The 19,926-nt window shown below is 43.5% G+C and overlaps 1 protein-coding gene across 1 annotated transcript in view; it reads left to right on the forward strand.

Annotated features, from left to right (window-relative positions):
• The first annotated feature begins 9,559 nt into the window (after positions 1 to 9,559).
• The window catches only part of LOC133043048 (uncharacterized), a 128,274-nt gene continuing 117,907 nt past the window's right edge, over positions 9,560 to 19,926 (forward strand). The window contains 3 exon segments of the mRNA XM_061123937.1: positions 9,560 to 9,632; positions 14,198 to 14,243; positions 14,245 to 14,516. Coding sequence (XP_060979920.1) covers positions 9,560 to 9,632; positions 14,198 to 14,243; positions 14,245 to 14,516 — 391 coding nt within the window.

Raw genomic sequence — 19,926 nt, forward strand, 5'->3', positions numbered from 1 at the left:
CAGCGAAAGTTGCTTAGTCGTGTCCAACTCTTTGTGACCCCCTTGGACTGTCTATGGAATTCTCCATGCCAGAATACTGGAGTGGATAGACTTTCCCTTCTCCAGGGGATCTTCCCAACCCAGGGATCAAACCCAGGTCTCCCACCCAGGTCTGTCCAGATTCTTTATTGGCTGAGCCACAAGGGAAGCCCAAGAATACTGGAGTGGGCAGCCTATCCCTTCTTCAGGGGATCTTCCCGACCCAGGAAGTGAACCGGGGTCTCCTGCATTGCAGGTGGATTCTCTACCAACTGAGCTATCAGGGAAGCCCACAAAATATACAATGGACTTGTAAATGTAAATGTGTAATACAACTCAGAATATTCTAATACTGAAGATGGTAGTGTGCTAACCAGTTAACTGTAGTCTAAAGGAAGTGTTAAAATAACTATAAAGAAAAGTTTTTTGTTAGTGGATATATAATACAAAGAGAGGAAAATTCTGACATCAAAAAAAGAAAGAAAGTGTAAGGGGATAAAAGGTATAGCTTTTGTATATGATTGAAATTAATTTATCAGTGTAATATATACTGTTGTGTCTGTAAGATGTTATACATGAGTCTCATGGCAACAAAAATGTAAAAACCTATAGTAGAGTCACAAAAAGTAAAGAGAAAGGAGTCAGAGCACACCTTTATCCAAAGTTATTAGCTCACAGTTCTAACTGTTGTGCAGAACAGTTGAGGTGTCCTGGTCTCTACAGCATCCTTCAGGATCAGCCCCAGAGGACTCTCCTTTCACAAAGTGAAGGATGAATTAGTCTGCTTGTTTTTTTTTTAAGCAAAAGAACTCTTTCTGCAGCTCATTTCCTTCCTTATGTCATACCGACAGCACAGCTGTACTTTTTAATTGCAAACTTTCTTCCTGTGATGTCGCTGTGAGGTTTTAATTGAAAAACTGCCAAATGATAAATCATATGAATACCCTGTCTCCTCCATTTGGTCTGATTAAGACTTAATAAGAGGCCACATGTTAGTATGCTGTGGTTTGTCTTGTGTATCCTTAGAGACAGAGATTTGCAGCGTTCGTTGTGACATGTCTGTTGGTGATAAGCTCCCTCTGTTTGAAAATCAAAACTTGCCCTGTTAGTTGCTGAAAACATTTGCCTTTAAACCAAAAATGTCAGTTGGCTAAGTGGTGTCCTCAAAAATAGTTCTCTATATTTAAGATAATTTCTCTCGAATGTCCAGCAGGGTCTAATTCAGTCATTCAATAAACATTATCTGAGCATCTATTAAGTTATAGATAGTGGAAATACAGAACTTATACTCAGGTACAGGCCTATCTCCAATCCTGGGCCCTGGAAGGGCTTTAGCAGATACTTGCAGCCTGCAGTAGCCTTGGGTAACATGCCCAGATGGGGAAGGAGTCAACGATAAGGAAAAGAGAATCTGTTTACAGACTTTTAGATGTTAAAGGAGGAACACATTTTGCTGTATTTCCAGTGTTCTTAGGCTGATCTGCAGGCTGGACTCAGCTGCATCAAAGCTCCATGTGCAATAGAGCACCAGGTCATAGAGTTCAAGTCTGAGCAATCACTCAGCCTTTGAACTCTGAGTGCCATCCCAGTGGCAGTAAACTTGAGTTTAAGTGGTTTACGAATGACCACCTGCAGGAACTCAATAGCTCTGGAGTAGGTAATACATCAATTCTGAACAGAGGTGGATTAATCAGGAAGGTAATGAAGCCTCACCTGCACAGACTCTCCTTGCACCAACTCCTCCCATGTTCTGAGGCAGGCCCTAGGGCTGTGCTCACAAGGATATAGGCTTTGAATGTGCCGTTTTCTTGAGTTTGAAAACTTGTTGCTGAACCACGAAAAGACTCCAGGATTCTTGGCCTCCAGAGGAGAAGAATTCAACCCGAGGCCAGAGACGAGGCTTGATTGCTCAGAGCTTTTGTGTAATAAAGTTTTATTAAAGTATAAAGGAGACAGAGAAAGCTTCTGACATAGGCATCAGAAGGGGGCAGAAAGAGTACCCCCTTGCTAGCGTTAGCAATGGAGTTATATATTCTCCAATTAGATATTACAGTAAATCAAAAGAATGTCTGGAGGTTGTAAAGACCTCACTAGACCTACTCCCATAATTTACATTTTAAGATAACAGGATTAGCCAGAAGGTTTTTTCCAGAGACTGTCCTCAAGCAGGATACATTATTGTTATATAATCCTAAGGAATATAGAGGGAAAGAGAAGAAAAAAAGTTTGTCCTTTCTTCCTCCTTGAGAATTCCAGACTCCTCTCTCCTTGGAAACCCCTAGACTTCTTATCAACTGGCCTAGGAAATGACTATCTCAAGTTGAGGGAAAAAAAATTAGCAAAATTATTTCTTACCCAAAGGTGAAGATTTCTTTCTGTGGAAAATTCTTCAAAGATCGGAATACCAGACAATGTTACCTGCCTCCTGAGAAATCTGTATGCAGGTCAAGAAGCAACAGTTAGAACCAGACATGGAACAAAGAACTGGTTCCAAACTGGGAAAGGAGTACATCAAGGCTGTATATTGTCATCCTGCTTATTTAATTTATATGCAGTGTACATCATGCGAAATGCTGGGTTGGATGAAGCACAAGCTAGAATCAAGATTGCTGGGAGAAATATCAATAACCTTAGATATGCAGATAACACCCTTGTGGCAGAAAGTGAAGAGGAACTAAAGAGCCTCCTGATGAAAATGAAAGAGAGTGAAAAAGTGGGCTTAAAACTCAGCACTCAAAAAACAAAGATCACTGCATCTGGTCCCATCACTCCATGGCAAATAGATGGAGAAACAATGGAAACAGTGAGAGACTTTACTTTTTGGGCTCCAAAATCACTGCAGATGGTGACTGCAGCCATGAAATTAAAAGACGCTTGCTTCTTGAAGAATAGTCATGACCAATCTAGACAGCATATTAAAAGGCAGAGACATTACTTTGCCAACAAAGGTCCATCTAGTCAAAGCTATGTTTTTTCCAGTTGTCATGTATAGATGTGAGAGCAGGACCATAAAGAAAGTTTAGCACCGGAAAATTGATGCTTTTGAACTGTGGTGTTGGAGAAGACTCTTGAGAGTCCCTTGGACTGCAAGGAGATCCAAGTCAACCCTGAAGGAAACCAGTCCTGAATATTCATTGGAAGGACTGATGCTGAAGCTGAAACTCCAATATTTTGGCCACCTGATGTAAATAGCTGACTGACTGGAAAAGACCCTGATGCTGGGAAAGATTGAAGACCAAAGGAGAAGAGGACGACAGAGGATGAGCTGCTTGGATTGCATCACCAACTCAATGGCCATGAGTTGAGCAAGCTCCAGGAGTTGGTGATACAGGGAAGCCTGGTGTGCTACAGTCCATGGGGTCACAAAAAGTTGGACACTACTGATCCACTAAACTGAACTGAAAGGTGAAGAAGTTAATTACGTGCATGGAGCAGTAAATGCAGGAATCAGATTTGTTCAGGAAATCAAGAAGAAACTGAGGGGGCTTAGAAAGCACCTGCTACCTTTTTATTAGTACAGGACTGGTGGAAGGCAAAAATAAGATCAGAGATGATGGACTGACTAACTCAGAGGAAAGGAGAGCTGTTTAAGGATGAAGGTCAAAACGCTAAGAGACAAATTCGGGAAACTGAGCCTGACTGTCAGCACAGAGTGATGTAGAGGGAACAGGAGATGCACCGGGGCGGGTGCTCTTAGACAGGACTTAGATCTGGTTGTTTGTAAATCAGAAATGGTGACTGAGAAACAACCAAGCCCAACAGAGGAAGCAAGGTAAGCTCAGAGGGAGCAGCTTGGGATGAAGACACAGAAGGAAGAGGAGATCCAAGAACGTACCTGCTTCATGTGACAGATTCTGTCTTCTTTTCAAGTCTTCTTTCTCCTTGGTATCCATCAGAAGAGACTCTGTTCTGCTGCTGGAAAAAGTGACCCCCAAATCTCAGTGTCTCTCACACACACACACATATAGACACATACACACCCATATATACACACATACATATGCACACATATAGCCATACACATGCACACATATAGAAACACACACATACACACATACATACACATGCACACACACACACACACACACACACACTCATCACAACCTAGTTATTTGTGGTCCGTGAGACTCTTACATGTGCACCATCTGGAACATACAATTCTGGGTCAGAGAAGAGAGTCTAGAGAATTATACTTGGGCTTTTCCTGCCTCCACTCAGAAGTGACACAGGTGACACCACCCACGTTTCATTGCCCAGAATGAGTCACTGAGGACTGGAAATACAGCTATTTATTTGACTATCATTACTGTCTATCACATCCTTCAGTAGAACTCTTGAGACAGTGCTGTCAGTTTTTTCTCATCTTGGAGAAGCTTCTAAGGTACAGCTTTGTGAAGAAATTGAACGTGATCCTACCCTCTCCAAGTGGGATTTGAAGGCATTTTGTATTTGGATCCTTTGGCTGGTGTGTCTCTGACTCCTGACTCCACCTCAGTCTGTGCCGAGTGGGATTAGTCAGATTTGTGTCTCGCCTGTAACCCACCTCCCTTCTCCACTCAGTATCACTAACTGCAGGGTGATTTTCAGCATTTGTCCATGCATTCATTTCTTTAGTTATCCAACGTTTGTTAAGCTCTTTCTATGTGTCTTTACTTGACCTTAAGGAGACATTGAAGAATAAGACATAATACTTGCTCTCCAGAAGCCCACACTTCAAGGCAATATAGTATATGTAAGAAAGTTTTTATAGATTAAATAGATAAAGCAGTAAGATTTAGCTGGAGGAATTAGAAAGAATTTACAGAGGTGACGACTTTATGCATTTAAAAACAAGAGAAGATTTATGAATTTTCTTTTTGTAATAGGCTTAAAAATGTGTCCTCTAGAATTCAAATATACATAAATGTAATATTCTCTGTTATTATAACTGATTTCATCTTGTGCACTGGCAAGCGGTGTTTGTGTGGACTGAAAGTTCCATAACATTAACACAGACTCTCCCATTTAAAATTTGTCCCTCAACTTAGCTCGGGTTCATTGTAATAACTCTCTTGTCATTTCTAGTTCAAGCTCCCTGCTGAGACTGGTTTTCCTGTATTTAAGGAGGCATCTTCTTGTCTCTCCTCCCACAGACGGTGTCTGGGGTGGGAGGGCTTCTTCCTTTCCAACAGCAGTGGGGAAGGGTCCTTGGTCTGCTTGCTCTCCACTTAGAATCTGCTTGTCTTTGATTTAGTAGCTTTGATCATCTCTGGTCTCTGGGTATCTGATGCTGCACTATGGAGGAATGAATGAGGCCAATTCAGAGCCATACTCTTGTTCAATATTGCTGCTTATAGACTGTAAAGGGCTGAACAGAGATGATGGGCTGGACCTCAGCCAGCTCATGACCTTGCTCTTTCCTCCATGCCCTTGTGATGAGGTGGTCTTTGGTAAAGGAGACTTTACGAACCCTGGTTCCATCCATCCATGCAAGGAACACAGATGGTGAGGTGGGTCTCCAATGCTTTGGTGTAACAACTCAATTAATTATTTCCTTTAAAATTGTGTACTGCTCTTTTAATTTAAAAATATTTTGTATTTTAGTCACTCTGTCCAATTAGTCCTGAGGAAATGTTCCTCAGGCAAGCAGGTTTAATTACTAACTTTCCTGGCAAAGAGGTTATTAAACCTCTGAAACCTCTATTTTCTCATGGTGATTTGGGAATAATAATGCTACAAATTGTATTGCTTTACCATAAGACCAAGGAAACAGTCAGTCTAAGTTAAAGAACAGGATTCTTCCTGCTCTTTGCTTCTGCACTTCTAATTCAATATGGAAGCTGTTAAAATAAAATTTTTATAACAAAATTTCTTCCTGTTACAGTTATGTGTGGTTTGAATCGAAAATGTGCCAAATGATAAATACATAAACATCCTGACCACTTGGCCATATCTGATTAAGACAAGAACAGGAGGCTTCATGGCCTTCACCTGTCAGGGAGCTGTGGTTTATTGTCTTTATCTTCAGATATATAAAGACACTTGCAGCATTTTTATACATGTTTAGAAGTGGCTCTCTCAGCACTGCTCTTGGAATGGGGCTAGCCTTGTTTCTGGTATTGTAATTTACTGCATTCCTTGCAGCAAAGTGTTGCAGTGAACCATACATAGCTTATATCATTTAATCATATTGGAATATCATTACAACAATTGACACAACCTGCATTGTGCTCTTAAGTCCTCACGACAAGTTAAATTATTTCTCAAAAGATTTATTTTGATTGAAGTGTTTTGTATAAAATACCTGACTGACATTCACTCATTCAGGTATACAAGAGACATCATTTAGGATTTTTTATTAGCAGGCTTTGGGAATAAGGGGGTGAATTAGACACAGAACTTTTACCAAGTCCATTTATAAAGTAATATTAGCAAGTAAACAACTTAATTCTTGAGGTTCACAGTTGGTAGGGTCAAAGTTCATGAGCAGTAGAATGGGGGACAGAGAGAAGGAGTGATGTGTGGAAGACTCACAACTCTGGCACCAATCACCATCACAGCATGTCAAAACTCTGGGAGAGTTTTGATAGCTCCAGTCAAGGCTCCAGGTAACAGAATTTAATTCCTATTCTAGGGTTCTGTGATTCCTGGGATGGGATGGAGAGAGGGGCCCTAATATTGCTTCTCTATCACTACTATGTACTACTATTAACTAGTGGTTATTTCTCTTACTAATCCAACTCATTTAATTCTAACCAAAACTCTGTCATCTAGGCACAAAGATAACTGCTTTTACAGACTAAGCCCCTACACAGAGAGTGTAAGGACCCAGTACAAGGTCACACACATGGCATGTGGCTGAACTCTGAGTCACGACAGGGCAAACTGGCTCCCAAGTCTGTTCTCCTGACCCCTGCACTGCACTCTCTCAAGTTCATTGTGGACAAAGTTGGTTGGTGTCCTCCCTAAAGCTTTCCTTCTTCAAATCTTGAATGAGATTGGACACTGAGATTTTCTTATGTGTCAGAGAAGATATACTTTCATCAGAGGGTGAGTGGGTCCATGTTGATGCTGCCCTCCCAGCTCTGGGGTAGCGGGTGCTGGGGACCCTATAATAGCCCTGTGTTAGCACCTCATTTCCAGCCTACCCCTCCCTATGACAGAGTCTGGAGCACCTAACAGTGTGTTATCTGTGAGATCTCAATCCTGAGGTAAGACTGTATGTACCTGGTTCACTAAACGTATCGCTGGGTCATCCCGTGGGAGGGATGAGTGGACCCCAGGAAGCATGTCCTGTATTTCTAGGTGTCTATCTCATGGATTCTGGTGATGCTGTGGAGTCCATAACTGGGTAAGGAATGATGACTCTGGGCCCCAGGGGGAGTAGAGCATCGACTCTAAGTGACAGAGCAGATCCTGGTCCTACTCCAGGCCCTGAGTTTATATTCTGGTTCTGACATTTCTAATCAGTTATTATCACTACTGTGTCAAGCATCCAGAAGGAGATGGAGTTCATGTACAGATGGGGGCTTGAAAGTGAGAGGAACACAGAACAAGAAAGTGACTGTTGTAAAATAAAATATCAGCACATTTAATAGAGAGAGAGAGAAAAAAATGTGTTCAATTGACTTTTCTCCCTTTTCATTTACCTGAGTCTCAAATAGGAAGGGCGGGCATGACAGGACAGAGAAGCTATGTCTGCTGACCAGGATGAGGGGCCCATCTGGTGGAAAATGTGACAGTGCTGGGGATTGGCCCACAGCTGCCCTCAGTGTTGGCTTCACTGAGACCTTCAGGTGTGTGTGGTGGGGGTGCATGGAGCCATCCATCTCTGAGCTCTGGTGGGGACTCTGAAGTGTGTGTGTCACAGATGTGTCCTTCTCCCATCTCTGCTGAAATGATGAGACTCAGGGTGAGGGGGCCTCAGTGTGGGCTTGTGTGGACCACAGGGGTGCATCATGGGAATCTTTAGCCTGAGGGGGCATGAGGCACTTGGGGTAGCATGTTAGTGACCTTGAGTTTATCACTATCTTATATCCCCTTACTGTCCTTCTCAGTCTCTTTTCACCCCAGGACTACTTTCTGGTTACCATCTGGGAGCTTCTTCTGATCAGTGGAAACAGAACAAGGCAGCAATGGCCACACTGAACCTTAGCCCCTTCTGCTTTGATCTGTCCCCTCATCCACCCGGGCTTCCATTCTTGTCACCACTTTTCCTCTTAAATGTAGAATGAAGGAGGTGGGGTCACTGATAGTTTCAGGCAGCACGAACCCCTTCTCTTTTCTGCTTCACAGGCCTCTTCTTTGACCCCTTGCCTGCAGCTACCATGTAGCAGAATACTTTCTGTTTATCCTTCTGTCTGGGGCAGTTCCCTTGAATTATATTTTGCATCTTCTTTAGTAATGGCTTATAATATAACGAATCTTATCAAACCAAATTGTCAATATGCAAAGGGGGAAACTGTGAAGTTTAGGAAAACTGTCTTTCTAAACTACATGTTTTATTCTAGAGATCCCCAAATCCTATTTTGGCAGGCTGGAGTTGAAAGATGACTCCTACTTTCTCTTTGTTTCCTATAACAGCAATCCCTTTCTCTCTTGAAGCATTATATGGTGACTAGCTGAAAGGGATATTTCACATAAACTGAAATGCAATATAGGGGAAGGGATTTAGTGTGGCTGGAAAATCACTTATAGGGCTTCCCAGGTGGCTCAGCAGTAAAGAACCTACCTGCCAATGCAGAAGACACAGGAGACGCGGGTTTAATCCCTGAGTCAGAAAGATCCCCCAGAGAAGGAAATGGCAAGCCACTCCAGTATTCTTGCCTGGGAAATCCTGTGGGTAGAGGAGCCTGGTAGGCTACAGTCTATGGGGTTGCAAAGAGTCCGACACAACTGAGAATGTATGCATGTGTTCCAGCACCCAGGCTCCAGATCCTTCTGGGAAGGGGGGAAGGGACCAGCAAACTCATCCCTCCACTTGATGGGTCCCACCTCACTGCCTCCATGCTCACCTATGAATTCCTGTGCTCCTGGTCCTCACTTTCTGCTGGCCTGATAAATATTCTTGCATTTCTAGCCTTCTTGTAGTTCTCTTCTTCATCCCTGAGCTCAGTCCCAAGGAAGATCAATGCTTGATTCCACCAGAGATATTCTCCATGGGCCAACAGATTCCCTCCTCTGACCCTGTCAGTTCTAACAGTCTATGGTATTGGTCATGGTGATCAGAGGAGAAAATATTACTCATACTTTTTTGAGGCAACTTTTCTACACCAGCCTCTGTCATGGAGCCCGGCTCTCAAGGACCACGGAAGCAGGAGGTCAAAGGACCGTGTTGCTCATATAAGGAGATGTTGAAGATACAGAAGCTCATTGGTATCTGAGCTTCAGAAAGTGGCAGATGCAGCCTCCGATAGTGCCTGAAATGGTGAAAGTTTCTGCTATTGGCTCTCAGGAGGGAGAATGTAGGGGATGGTCTATATAGACCCCGGTCGGCACCCTGACGCCTCCTCACAGGCTGATCCTGCAGCTGGGACTGTGACCTTGAGGACATGGGGTCAGGATGGCTCTGAGCCAACACCTCTCACTCCGGAGACTCTGTGTCCTCCTCCTCGGCACCGTGGTGGGTGGTCAAGGTAAGAGCTGCCCCTCTGTCCTGGGTCCACAGCAGGGAGTTGATGCCTTGGTGAAGGGAAAGGTGTCTGGAGTTCTGGAGCCGAGCCTCAGTGTTTTTGACCAAAAAGAAGCCACAGTGACTGAATACTGGTCTCTCTCCTGTGGGGGGTCCACTGGTCATAGCGGCAGATTTTACAGAGCAATGAGGTTTGGTCTGGACCGAGCTGGGTCAGCCTGAGTCTTTCCATTGTTTCCCTTTTCTCAGGGAGCTTCTAGGAGTGCCAGTGGCTCCCAGTGTGTGGAAGGTCCAGCGACTGAGCTCAGGTGGGACTCTGGGCTGTTCCCACATGCTCCACGTGCCTGGTGTGTGAGCACTGCCCCTGGGTCCCTGTGTTTCCTGTCTATGCTCCTGTAGGCTCCGTGCTTCTCTCTCTCCCTCTCTCTCTCTCTCTCTCTCTGTATGTGTCTCTCTCCCTGTGTGTGTGTGTGTGTGTAGTGTGTGAGGGTGCACGTGAGGGTGTCTGTGGCATGAGGCTGTATGAGGGTGTGGAGCCTGTCTGTGTGAGAGGAATGGGGCTCCTGAGCAGGGACTGAGTGTGATGGTCTGTGAAGCACACAGGGTCCCACAGGGCTGGGGGTCACGGCCGCTGCAGGTCACCAGATCAGAGATTATTGTGCATCTGCCTGCCTTTCCCTGGGTCCTCGCTTCCATCTTCCAGCCTCCCATATTTCTTGTCCTGCCCTAAAATGTAAATTTTATTTCATCAGGCATTTAATAATTTTCAGCACTTCTGCTATTATGAAAAAAGGTGCTCTGAGCTTTTCTGTATTTAAATGTAAGGACCATTCATGATTATTTCTTTAATGATGTTCTCTGGGTGGAACTGTTGTTTCACGGGCTGTGAATATCCTTAAGGCTTTTGGTACAAAGAAAGTAAGTGCTTTTTGTAACATTTGCACTGAGTTTTATTTCCAATAGAATTGTGTGAGAATATTAGTTTCCACTTACTCTCACCATATTTGCTTTTCACCAAGCTTTAAAATCTTATCCAGTTTCATAGTAAAAAACTAGCATATATTCACTAATTTAATGCTTCATTTCCTCCGTCACTGCTTGCTCATGACATTTGTGCTTTTTAAATTGTGATGTTTGTCATTTTGGCATATTTATATTGGAGCTCTCTATACTATGACTGTCGGAGAAGGCAATGGAACCCAATCCAGTACTCTTGCCTGGAAATCCCCATGGAAAGAGGAGCCTTGTGGGCTGCCGTCTATGGTGTCGCAGAGTCGGACATGACTGAAGCGACTAGCAGCAGCAGCAGTATACTAGGACTGTGACTACTGCGCCAGATCAGTTCAGTCGCTCAGTTTTGTCTGCCTATTTGTGACCCCATGGACTGCAGCACGCCAGGCTTCCCTATCCATCATCAACTCCTGGAACTTGCTCAAACTCATGTCCATCGAGTCGGTGATGCCATCCAACCATCTCATCCTCCCTTTCCCTTCTTCTCCTGCATTCAATCTGTCCCAGTATCAGGGTCTTTTCAAATGAGTCAGTTCTTCCCATTAGGTGGCCAAAGTATTGGAGCTTCAGTATCAGTCCTTCCAATGAATATTCAGGACTTTTTTTCATTTAGGATTGACTGCTTTGATCTCCTTGCAGTCCAAAGGACTCTCAAGAGTCTTCTCCAATACCACAGTCCAAATGCATCAATTCTTCAGTGCTCAGCTTTCTTTATGGTCCAATTCTCACATCCATACATGACTACTGGGAAAACCATAGCTTTGGCTAGATGGACTTTTGTCAGCAAAGTAATGTCTCTGCTTTTTAATATGCTGTCTAGGTTGGTCATAGCTTTTCTTCCAAAGAGCAAGTGACTTTTAATTTCATGGCTGCACCCACCTTCTGCAGTGATTTTCAAATCCCCCAAAATAAAATCAGCCACTGTTCTCATTGTTTTCCCATCTATTTGCCATGAAGTGATGGGCCCAGATGCCATGTTTTAGTTTTTTGAATGTTGAGCTTTAAACCAACATTTTCACTCTCCTCTTTCACTTTCATCAAGAGGCTCTTCAGTTCCTCTTCACTTTCTGCCATAAGGGTGGTGTCATCTGTATATCTGAGGTTATTGATACTTCTCCAGGCAACCTTGTTTTCAGCTTGTGCTCCATTCAGCCTGGCATTTTGCATGATGTACTCTGCACATAGGTTAAATAAGCAGGATGACAGTAAACAGCCTTGACTTACTTCTTTCCCAATTTGGAACCAGTCTGTTGTTCCATGTCCAGTTCTAACTGTTGCTTCCTGACCTGCATATAGATTTCTCAGGAGGCAGATAAGGTGGTCTGGTGTTCCCATCTCTTAAGAATTTCCCACAGTTTGTTGTGATCCACACAGTCAAAAGCTTTGGTGTAGTCAATAAAGCAAAAGTAGATGTTTTTCTGGAACTCTCTTGCGTTTTCAAAGACCCAATGAATTTTGGCAATTTGGTCTCTGGTTTCTCTGCCTTTTCTAAATCCAGCTTGAAGTTCTGGAAGTTCACGGTTCATGTACTATTGAAGCCTGACTTGGAGAATTTTGAGTATTACTTTGCTAGTGTGTGAGATGAGTGCAACTGTGTGGTAGTTTGAATACTCTTTGACATTGCCTTTCTTTGGGATTGAAATGAAAACTGACCTTCCCCAGTCCTGTGTCCACTGCTGGGTTTTCCAAATTTGCTGGCATATTGCATGCAGCACTTTCACAGCATCATCTTTTAGGATTTGAAATAGCTCAGCTGGAATTCCATCACCTCCAGTAGTTGTTAGCTATATGAATTTGAGTGCACAATAGTCCTACAAGGCAGGATACATTTATCTCAAAAAACAGATCAAGAAACTGAGGCAAAGCAAAGTTAAATCACTTGCCTAAATAAGACAGACAAGATTTGAGTAAGTAGCACAAGTAAAATTAGAACCTGAGCATTGGCCTTTCCAGGTGGTGGTAGTGGTGAAGAAGCCACCTGCCAATGCAGGAGATTTAAGAGACATGGGTCGATCCCTGGGTCAGAAAGATCACATGGAGAAGGGCATGGCAACCCACTCCTGTATTCTTGCCTGGAGAATCCCATGGACAGAGGCGCCTGGCCGGCTACAGTCCAGGGGGTTGCAAAGAGTCAGACACGACTGAGCAGGCCTCTTGGATACCTTGTTTCTCCTAATGGCATCCATAATTCCTGTAGGTTTTCTTTATTCCTTTGCATTCTTTTTGCTCCTCTGATTGGATAATTTCAACTGATCTTTGTTTTATTTCATTGAGTCTTCTTCTTGGTCAAGTCTGCATTTTTAAAATGATCTGACTATACACCAGGATCTTCTCTGGTTCTGCATTTCCCCAGACGTTCCCTCTGTGATGGCACCACTTTGGTTTCCAGAGTGAGAGCACATGGGGCGGGTCAGAGATCTGAGCCATTTTAAGGGTGCCCCAGGGATGACGTCTTGTTAGACTGTAAGAAAGATTCTCATTTTCTGACCTGAATTTAAACCTAATGGAGCTGATCAAGGTCTCAGAGAACTCACTTCTCAGTTCCTGACAGGCAGGCAGGAGCCTGGGACACTGGGTGAGACCTGATGTGATAGAGAGGTGGTTTGGGTTTCAGTTCCAGGTGGGACCAGGCAGCAGACCAGGTCACACAGGAAGAAGTCTCACCTGGATCAAGCAGTGAAGGCTCATGTATAAACCTCCAGCTTGTTCACCTTCTGTCTTCTGACTCTGGAGGGAAGCCCTGCATCAGTTATGTGTTGTTGTGCAACCAATTACTGATGAATTCTGCAGCTTAAGTCAGCAAACACCTAGTATCTCATACTTTCTGTGGGTCAAGAATTGACATGGCTTACCTGAGTCCTCAGAGTCATGATGTCCCACAAGGATGCAGTCATCTGAAGGTTCAACCAAGAAAGGATATCCCCATGTACTTACCTGGTTGTTAGTAGCATTCAGACTTTGGTAGATTGTTGAACTGAAATCTAATCTCATAAGTGACATCTTATCACTTTTGCCAAATTCCACTTGTTAGATGCATTTTACTAGGTATATTTGAGTGTGGGGATTACACAAGGATGTGAACACCAAGCAGTAGAAATAATCAGAACACTTTAGAGCCTGTTACCCCAGCCCTCTATTCCTAAGCTGGATGAGATGCTCCCTATGGACAGGGAAGGAGAGGGAGAATTCCTCCCTGGATCCCAGGCCATGAGCTGTAACTGAGACGGGGAAGCTGGGACCTAGTAGCCTTGGGCACATCCACAGGGAGGGCAGCATCCAGAGTCTCTGAAGTCCTGTCCTCAGTGGTGTCCCTGGAGCTGGTTGTACAGGATTATGAGAAACACCTGGTGCCTCTCTTCCTGCTCCATGTTCAGTGATGGCACTTTGGGAGCTTAGAGTTGGCCATAGTGGGACTATATATACCACAGAAGTCAACAAATGCTGTACACAGGGAATTTTTTTCAGAGATTAGAGTGTTCATTTTTTGTTCCTTGGCAGTACACTACCGCATGGTGCCCTAAGACCTGTCCTGCATCTCTGTCTGTGTCTCTCTTGCAGATCTGGAGCTGAGGCTGAAGGATGGAGGTCACCGCTGTGAGGGGAGAGGAAGTGAAACACCAAGGAGAATGGGGCACAGTGTGTGATTTCAAGTGGAGCTTAGAAGAGGCAGCTGTGCTGTGCAGACAGCTGGGGTGTGGAGCTGCTGTTGATGCTCCCCAAGGAGCTTACTTTGGACCAGCAGTTGGCCCCATTTGGCTTGAATATATTCACTGCAGTGGGACACAGTCAGCTATCATGGAGTGTGCTTATCCTACTGTTAAAGACTATCATCCTGAGGGCTTTTCCCATGATCAGGATGCTGGAACAGTCTGCTCAGGTAAGTCCTGTCTGGCCTGGGAGGGGATTTCCAGCAGGAAAAGCCTCAGTCTCATTCCCAGCCTAACTATAAGAATATGGATCACAGCCTTTAGTACATACATGGGTGAAGATTCCAGTCACACAGTTATTCCTAGAGCATTAGGTTTTCAAGGGAGCAGAAGAGCTTGCTTGGCCCTGAACAGTAAAGGCTCCAGATCCATTGGTCACTGTACCCTTCAGGTTTGTGTGATATGTCACAGGAGGCAGTGAGATGAGATCAAATATATCATACATGTACAACTGCCTGGTTGAACCTACATTAATTAGGTTAATGTAGTAGTAGTACCATGGTAGTTTTTTGTATTTTTTCCATGGGATGGTTGGACGAGTGAAGCTCTAAGAGGGGATATATGAGAGGTTCAGGTAAGGAGAGATGTGAGTTTATTACACTCACAGGTCTTATAGAGACAGAGTATCAGTAGGTGGGTACTTGGGGGAGATGCCAATGGAATACCCTGATCCAAGCAGTGGTGCCTCCAAAATGGAGTGTGAGGACCCATGGACAAGTGACAATAATATATATGGGTCTTGTTTTTGTTTTCACCCAGGCAATCTATATCTTTTGGTTAGAGCATTGAATTAGTGTACATTTAAGGGAATTATGGAAATGTATGTTCTTACTGACATTCTGTTAATTGCTTTGTATTTTTTTGGTAGATCTTTTCTTCTTCCCTTCCTCTTTGGTTCTCTTCTCATTATTTGATGGCTATCTTTAATGTTGAGTTTGAATTCCTTTTTCTTTATTGTGTGAATATATGCTGTAGATTTATGGTTAGTGGATACCATGAGGTTTTGATATGCAGTCTATTGTAAGTTGTTGGTCTCATAATTTCCAGTGCGTTTCCAATATCTTGCATTTTTACTCTCCTCATGATTGCTAGTTTTGCTATCATACTTTTGTGTGAAAGCTTTCCTAACTTTACTGTATGTTTGCTTTTACTGGTAAGCTTTCTCATTCATACTTTCTTTTTTCTTCTCTGGCCTTTTAATTTTCTGCCTAGAGAAGTTCCTTTAGCACTTGGAAGTTGGTATAGTGGTGCTGAATGTTGAGTTTTAAGCCAACTTTTTCACTCAACATTCGGAAAACATTCAGCTCAACATTCAGAAAACAAAGATCATGGCATCCAGTCCCATCACTTCATGGCAAATAGATAGAGAAACAGTGGAAACTGTGGCAGACTTTATTTTTGGGGTTCCAAAATCGCTGCATATTGTGGTTGCAGCCATAAAATTAAATGATGCTTACTCATTGGAAGATAAGTTATGAGCAACCTAGATAGCATATTAAAAAGCAGAGGCATTACTTTGCCAACAAAGGTCCCTCTAGTCAAGGCTATGGTTTTTCCAGTGGTCATGCATGGATGTGAGAGTTGGACGATAAAGAAAGCTGAAGAATTGATGCTTTTGAACTGTGGTGTTGGAGAAGACTCTTGAGAGTCCCCTGGATTGCAAAGAGATTCAACCAGTCCACTCTAAAGGAGATCAGTCCTGAGTGTTCATTGGAAGGAATGATGTTGAAGCTGAAACTCCAATACTTTGGCCACCTGATGCAAAGAACTAACTCATTTGAAAAGGCCCTGATGCTGGGTAAGATTGAAGGCAGGAGGAGAAGGGGACCACATAGGATGAGATGATTGGATGGCATCACTGACTCAAGGGACAGGAGTCTGAGTAAACTCCAGGCATTGGTGATGGACAGGGAGGCCTGGTGTGCTGCTGTCCATGGGGTCGCAGAGTCAGCCTCGGCTGAGCAACTGAACTGACTGACTGACTGAGAGTGGTGCTGAATTCTTTTAGCTTTTACTTGTCTGTAAAACCTTTGATTTCTCCATAGAATCTGAACAAAAGCCTTGCTGGGTAGAGCATTTTTGGTACTAGGTTTCCCCTTTTATCAGTTTAAATATATTATGCCACTCCCTTCTAGCCTGCAAAGTTTCTGCTGAAAAATCAGCTGATCAACTGATGAGGGTTCCTTGTAAGTTATCTGTTGTTCTTCCCTTGTTGCTTTTAATAGTTTCTCTTTGTCTTTAGCTTTTGTCTATTTGATTAATGTGTGTCTTGACATGTTCCTTCTTGGGTTTATCCCGTTTAGGACTCTGTGCTTTCTGGACTTCAGTAACTATTTCCCTTCCTATGTTAGGGAAGTTTTCAGCTATTATCTTTTCAAATATTTTCTCAGCCCTCTCCTTCTGGGACCCCTACAATGTGAATGTTTGTGCATTTATTGTTGTCCCAGAGGTTTCTTAAGCTGTTCTCACATCTTTTCATTCTTTTATCTGTCCCGTAACAGTGACTTATCACCATTCTGTCTTCTAGCTCACTTATCTACTTTTCTGCCTCGTTTATTCTGCTGTTGATTCCTTCTAGCATACTTTTCATTTCTTTTACTGTATTATTCTTCAACTCTGTTCTGTATATCTTCTAGCTCTCTGTTAAACATTTATTGCATCATCTCATTTCATGCCTCCATTCTTTTCCCAAAATCTTGGATCATCTTTACTATCATTACTGTGCATCTTTTTTTCAGGCAGATTGCCTATGGCCACTTCACTTAGTTGTTCTTCTGGGATTTTATCTTGTTCCTTTGCCTGGACTATATTCCTCTGCTATCTCATTTTGTCTAACTTTCTGCATTTATGGTCACTCTTCCACAGGCTGGGGGATTGTCCTTCTTCTTCCTTTTGATGTCTGCCCCCTGGTGGGTGAGACTCAGCTAGAGGCTTGTGCAGGCTTCCTGGTGGGAGGGATTGGTGCCTGTTGACTAGTGGGTGGAGCTAGTTCTTGATCTTCTGGTGTGGAGGACCATGCCAAAAAATGTATATAGAGGCAGTTGTGGGCTCAGAAATACTTTAGACTGCCTATCTGCTAATGGGCAGGGCTGTGTTCCTGCCCTGTGGGTTGTTTGACTTGAGGCATCCCATCTCTGGAGCCTGCAGGTTGTTGGGTGGGGTCAGATCTTGGTGTCAACATGGCAGCTTCTAGGAGAGCTCACGCCAGTGAGTACTCCCTGGTACTTCTGATGCCAATGTCTTTTCCCCTGAAGTGAGCCACAGCTGCCCCGCCTCCCCAGGAGACTCTATAAGACAAGCAGGTAGGCCTGGCTTTGGCTTCTGTGAAGTCATGGCTTTTTCCCTGGGCCCCAGTAGACTTCCCTGGGAGCTCAGCTGGTAAAGAATCTGCCTACAGTGCAGGAGATACCAGTTCAATTCCTGGATTGGGAAGACCCACTGGAGAAGGAATAGCCTACCCACTCTAGTGTTCTTGGGCTTTCCTGGTGGCTCAGACAATAAAGAACTTGCCTGTAATGTGGGAGACCTGGGCTCAATCCCTGGGTTAAGAAGATCCACTGGAGGAGGGAAAGGCTACCCACTCCAGTATTCTGGCTTGGAGAGTTCCATGGACAAGGGAGACTGGCAGGCTACAGTTCATGAGGTCGCAAAGAGTTGGACATGACTGAGCGACTTTCACTTCACTTCCCTTCCCTTGTTCCTGTGGAGTTCCTATGATCAAGCCCCCTGCCCTTCAAAACCAAGTGCTCTGGGGGCTCCTCTTCCTGATGCCAGACCCCCAAGGTGCAGAGCTTGACCTGAGTTTCAGAAGCATTCGGTGGAGAATCTGTCATATAATTATTTTCCAGTTTGTGGCTCACTCACCTGGTGGCTATGAGATTTGATTATGTTGTAAATGCACCCCTCCTACCATCTGATTGTGGCTTCTTCTTCCTATTTGGATGTAGAATATCTTTTTTGATAGGTTACACTCTTTTTTTTTTGTTGGTGGTTGTTCAGCAGTTAGTTGTAATTTTGGTGCTTTTGTGAGAGGAGATGAGCTTAAGTCCTCATACTTTTCCATCTTGCACATTTTACCTTAAAATGATAAGTGAAAACTGAAAGTGAAAGTCGGTCATGTCTGACTCTTTGCAACCCCATGGATGACTATACAGTTCATGGAATTCTCCAGGCTGGAATGCTGAAGTGGGTAGCCTTTCCCTTCCCCAGGAGATCTTCCCAACCCAGGGATAGAACCCAGGTCTCCTGCATTGCAGGTGAATTCTTTACCAGTTGAGCCACAAGGGAAGCCCAAGAATACTGGAGTGGGTAGCCTCTCATTTCTCCAGTGGATCTTCCTGACCCAGGAATTGAACTGGAGTCTTCTGCATTGCAGGTGGATTCTTTACCAACTGAGCTTTCAGGGAAACCCTTAAAATGTAGTTTGTCAGTTCAGTTCAGTTCATTTCAGTTCAGTCGCTCAGTCGTGTCTGACTCTTTGTGACCCCATGGACTGCTGCACACCAGGCTTCCCTGTCCATCACAAACTCCCGGAGTTTACTCAAACTCATGTCCATTGAGTCGGTGATGCCATCCAGCCATTTCATTCTCTGTCATCCCCTTCTCCTCCCACCTTCAATCTTTCCCAGTATCAGGTCTTTTCGAGTGAATTCTTTGCATCAGTTGGCTAAAGTATTGAGTTTCAGCTTCAACATTAGTCCTTACAATGAATATTCAGGACTGATTTCCTTTAGGATGGACTGGTTGGATCTCCTTGCAGTCCAAGGGACTCTCAAGAGTCTTCTCCAACACCACAGTTCAAAAGCATCAATTCTTCAGCACTCAGCTTTCTTTATAGTCCAACTCTCACATCCATACATGACTACTGGAAAAACCATAGCCTCGACTAGATGGATCTTTGTTGGCAAAGCAATATCTCTGCTTTTCAATATGTTGTCTAGGTTGTTCATAACTTTTCTTCCAAGGAGTAAGCATCTATTAATTTTATGGCTGCAGTCACCATCTGCAGTGATTTTGGAGCCCTAAAAAATAAAATCAGCTACTGTTTCCACTGTTTCCCCATATATTTGCCATGAAGTGATGGGACTGCATGCCCTGGTCTTAGTTTTCTGAGTGTTGAGCTTTAAGCCAACTTTTTCACCCTCCTCTTTCACTTGCATCAAAAAGCTCTCTAACAAATAATAAAACAACTTAATAAATCTTATAAAATGTTGCTGCCATTTTTGTCTTAAATATTCTATTATCAAAACTCTCACTGTTTGCAGATAACATGATCCTCTACATAGAAAACCCTAAAGACTCCACCAGAAAATTACTAGAGCTAATCAATGAATATAGTAAATTTGCAGGATATAAAACCAACACACAGAAATCCCTTGCATTGCTGTAAACTAGCAATGAGAAAACACAAATAGAAATTAAAGTGACAATTCCACTCACCATTGCAATGAAAAGAATAAAGTACCTAAGAATTTATCTACCTAAAAAAACAAAAGACCTATATATAGAAAACTATAGAACACTGGTGAAAGAAATCAAAGAGGACACAAATAGATGGAGAAATATACTGTGTTCATGGAT

This window comes from Dama dama, chromosome 22, assembly GCF_033118175.1.
Source record: "Dama dama isolate Ldn47 chromosome 22, ASM3311817v1, whole genome shotgun sequence".
Lineage (NCBI taxonomy): Eukaryota > Metazoa > Chordata > Mammalia > Artiodactyla > Cervidae > Dama > Dama dama.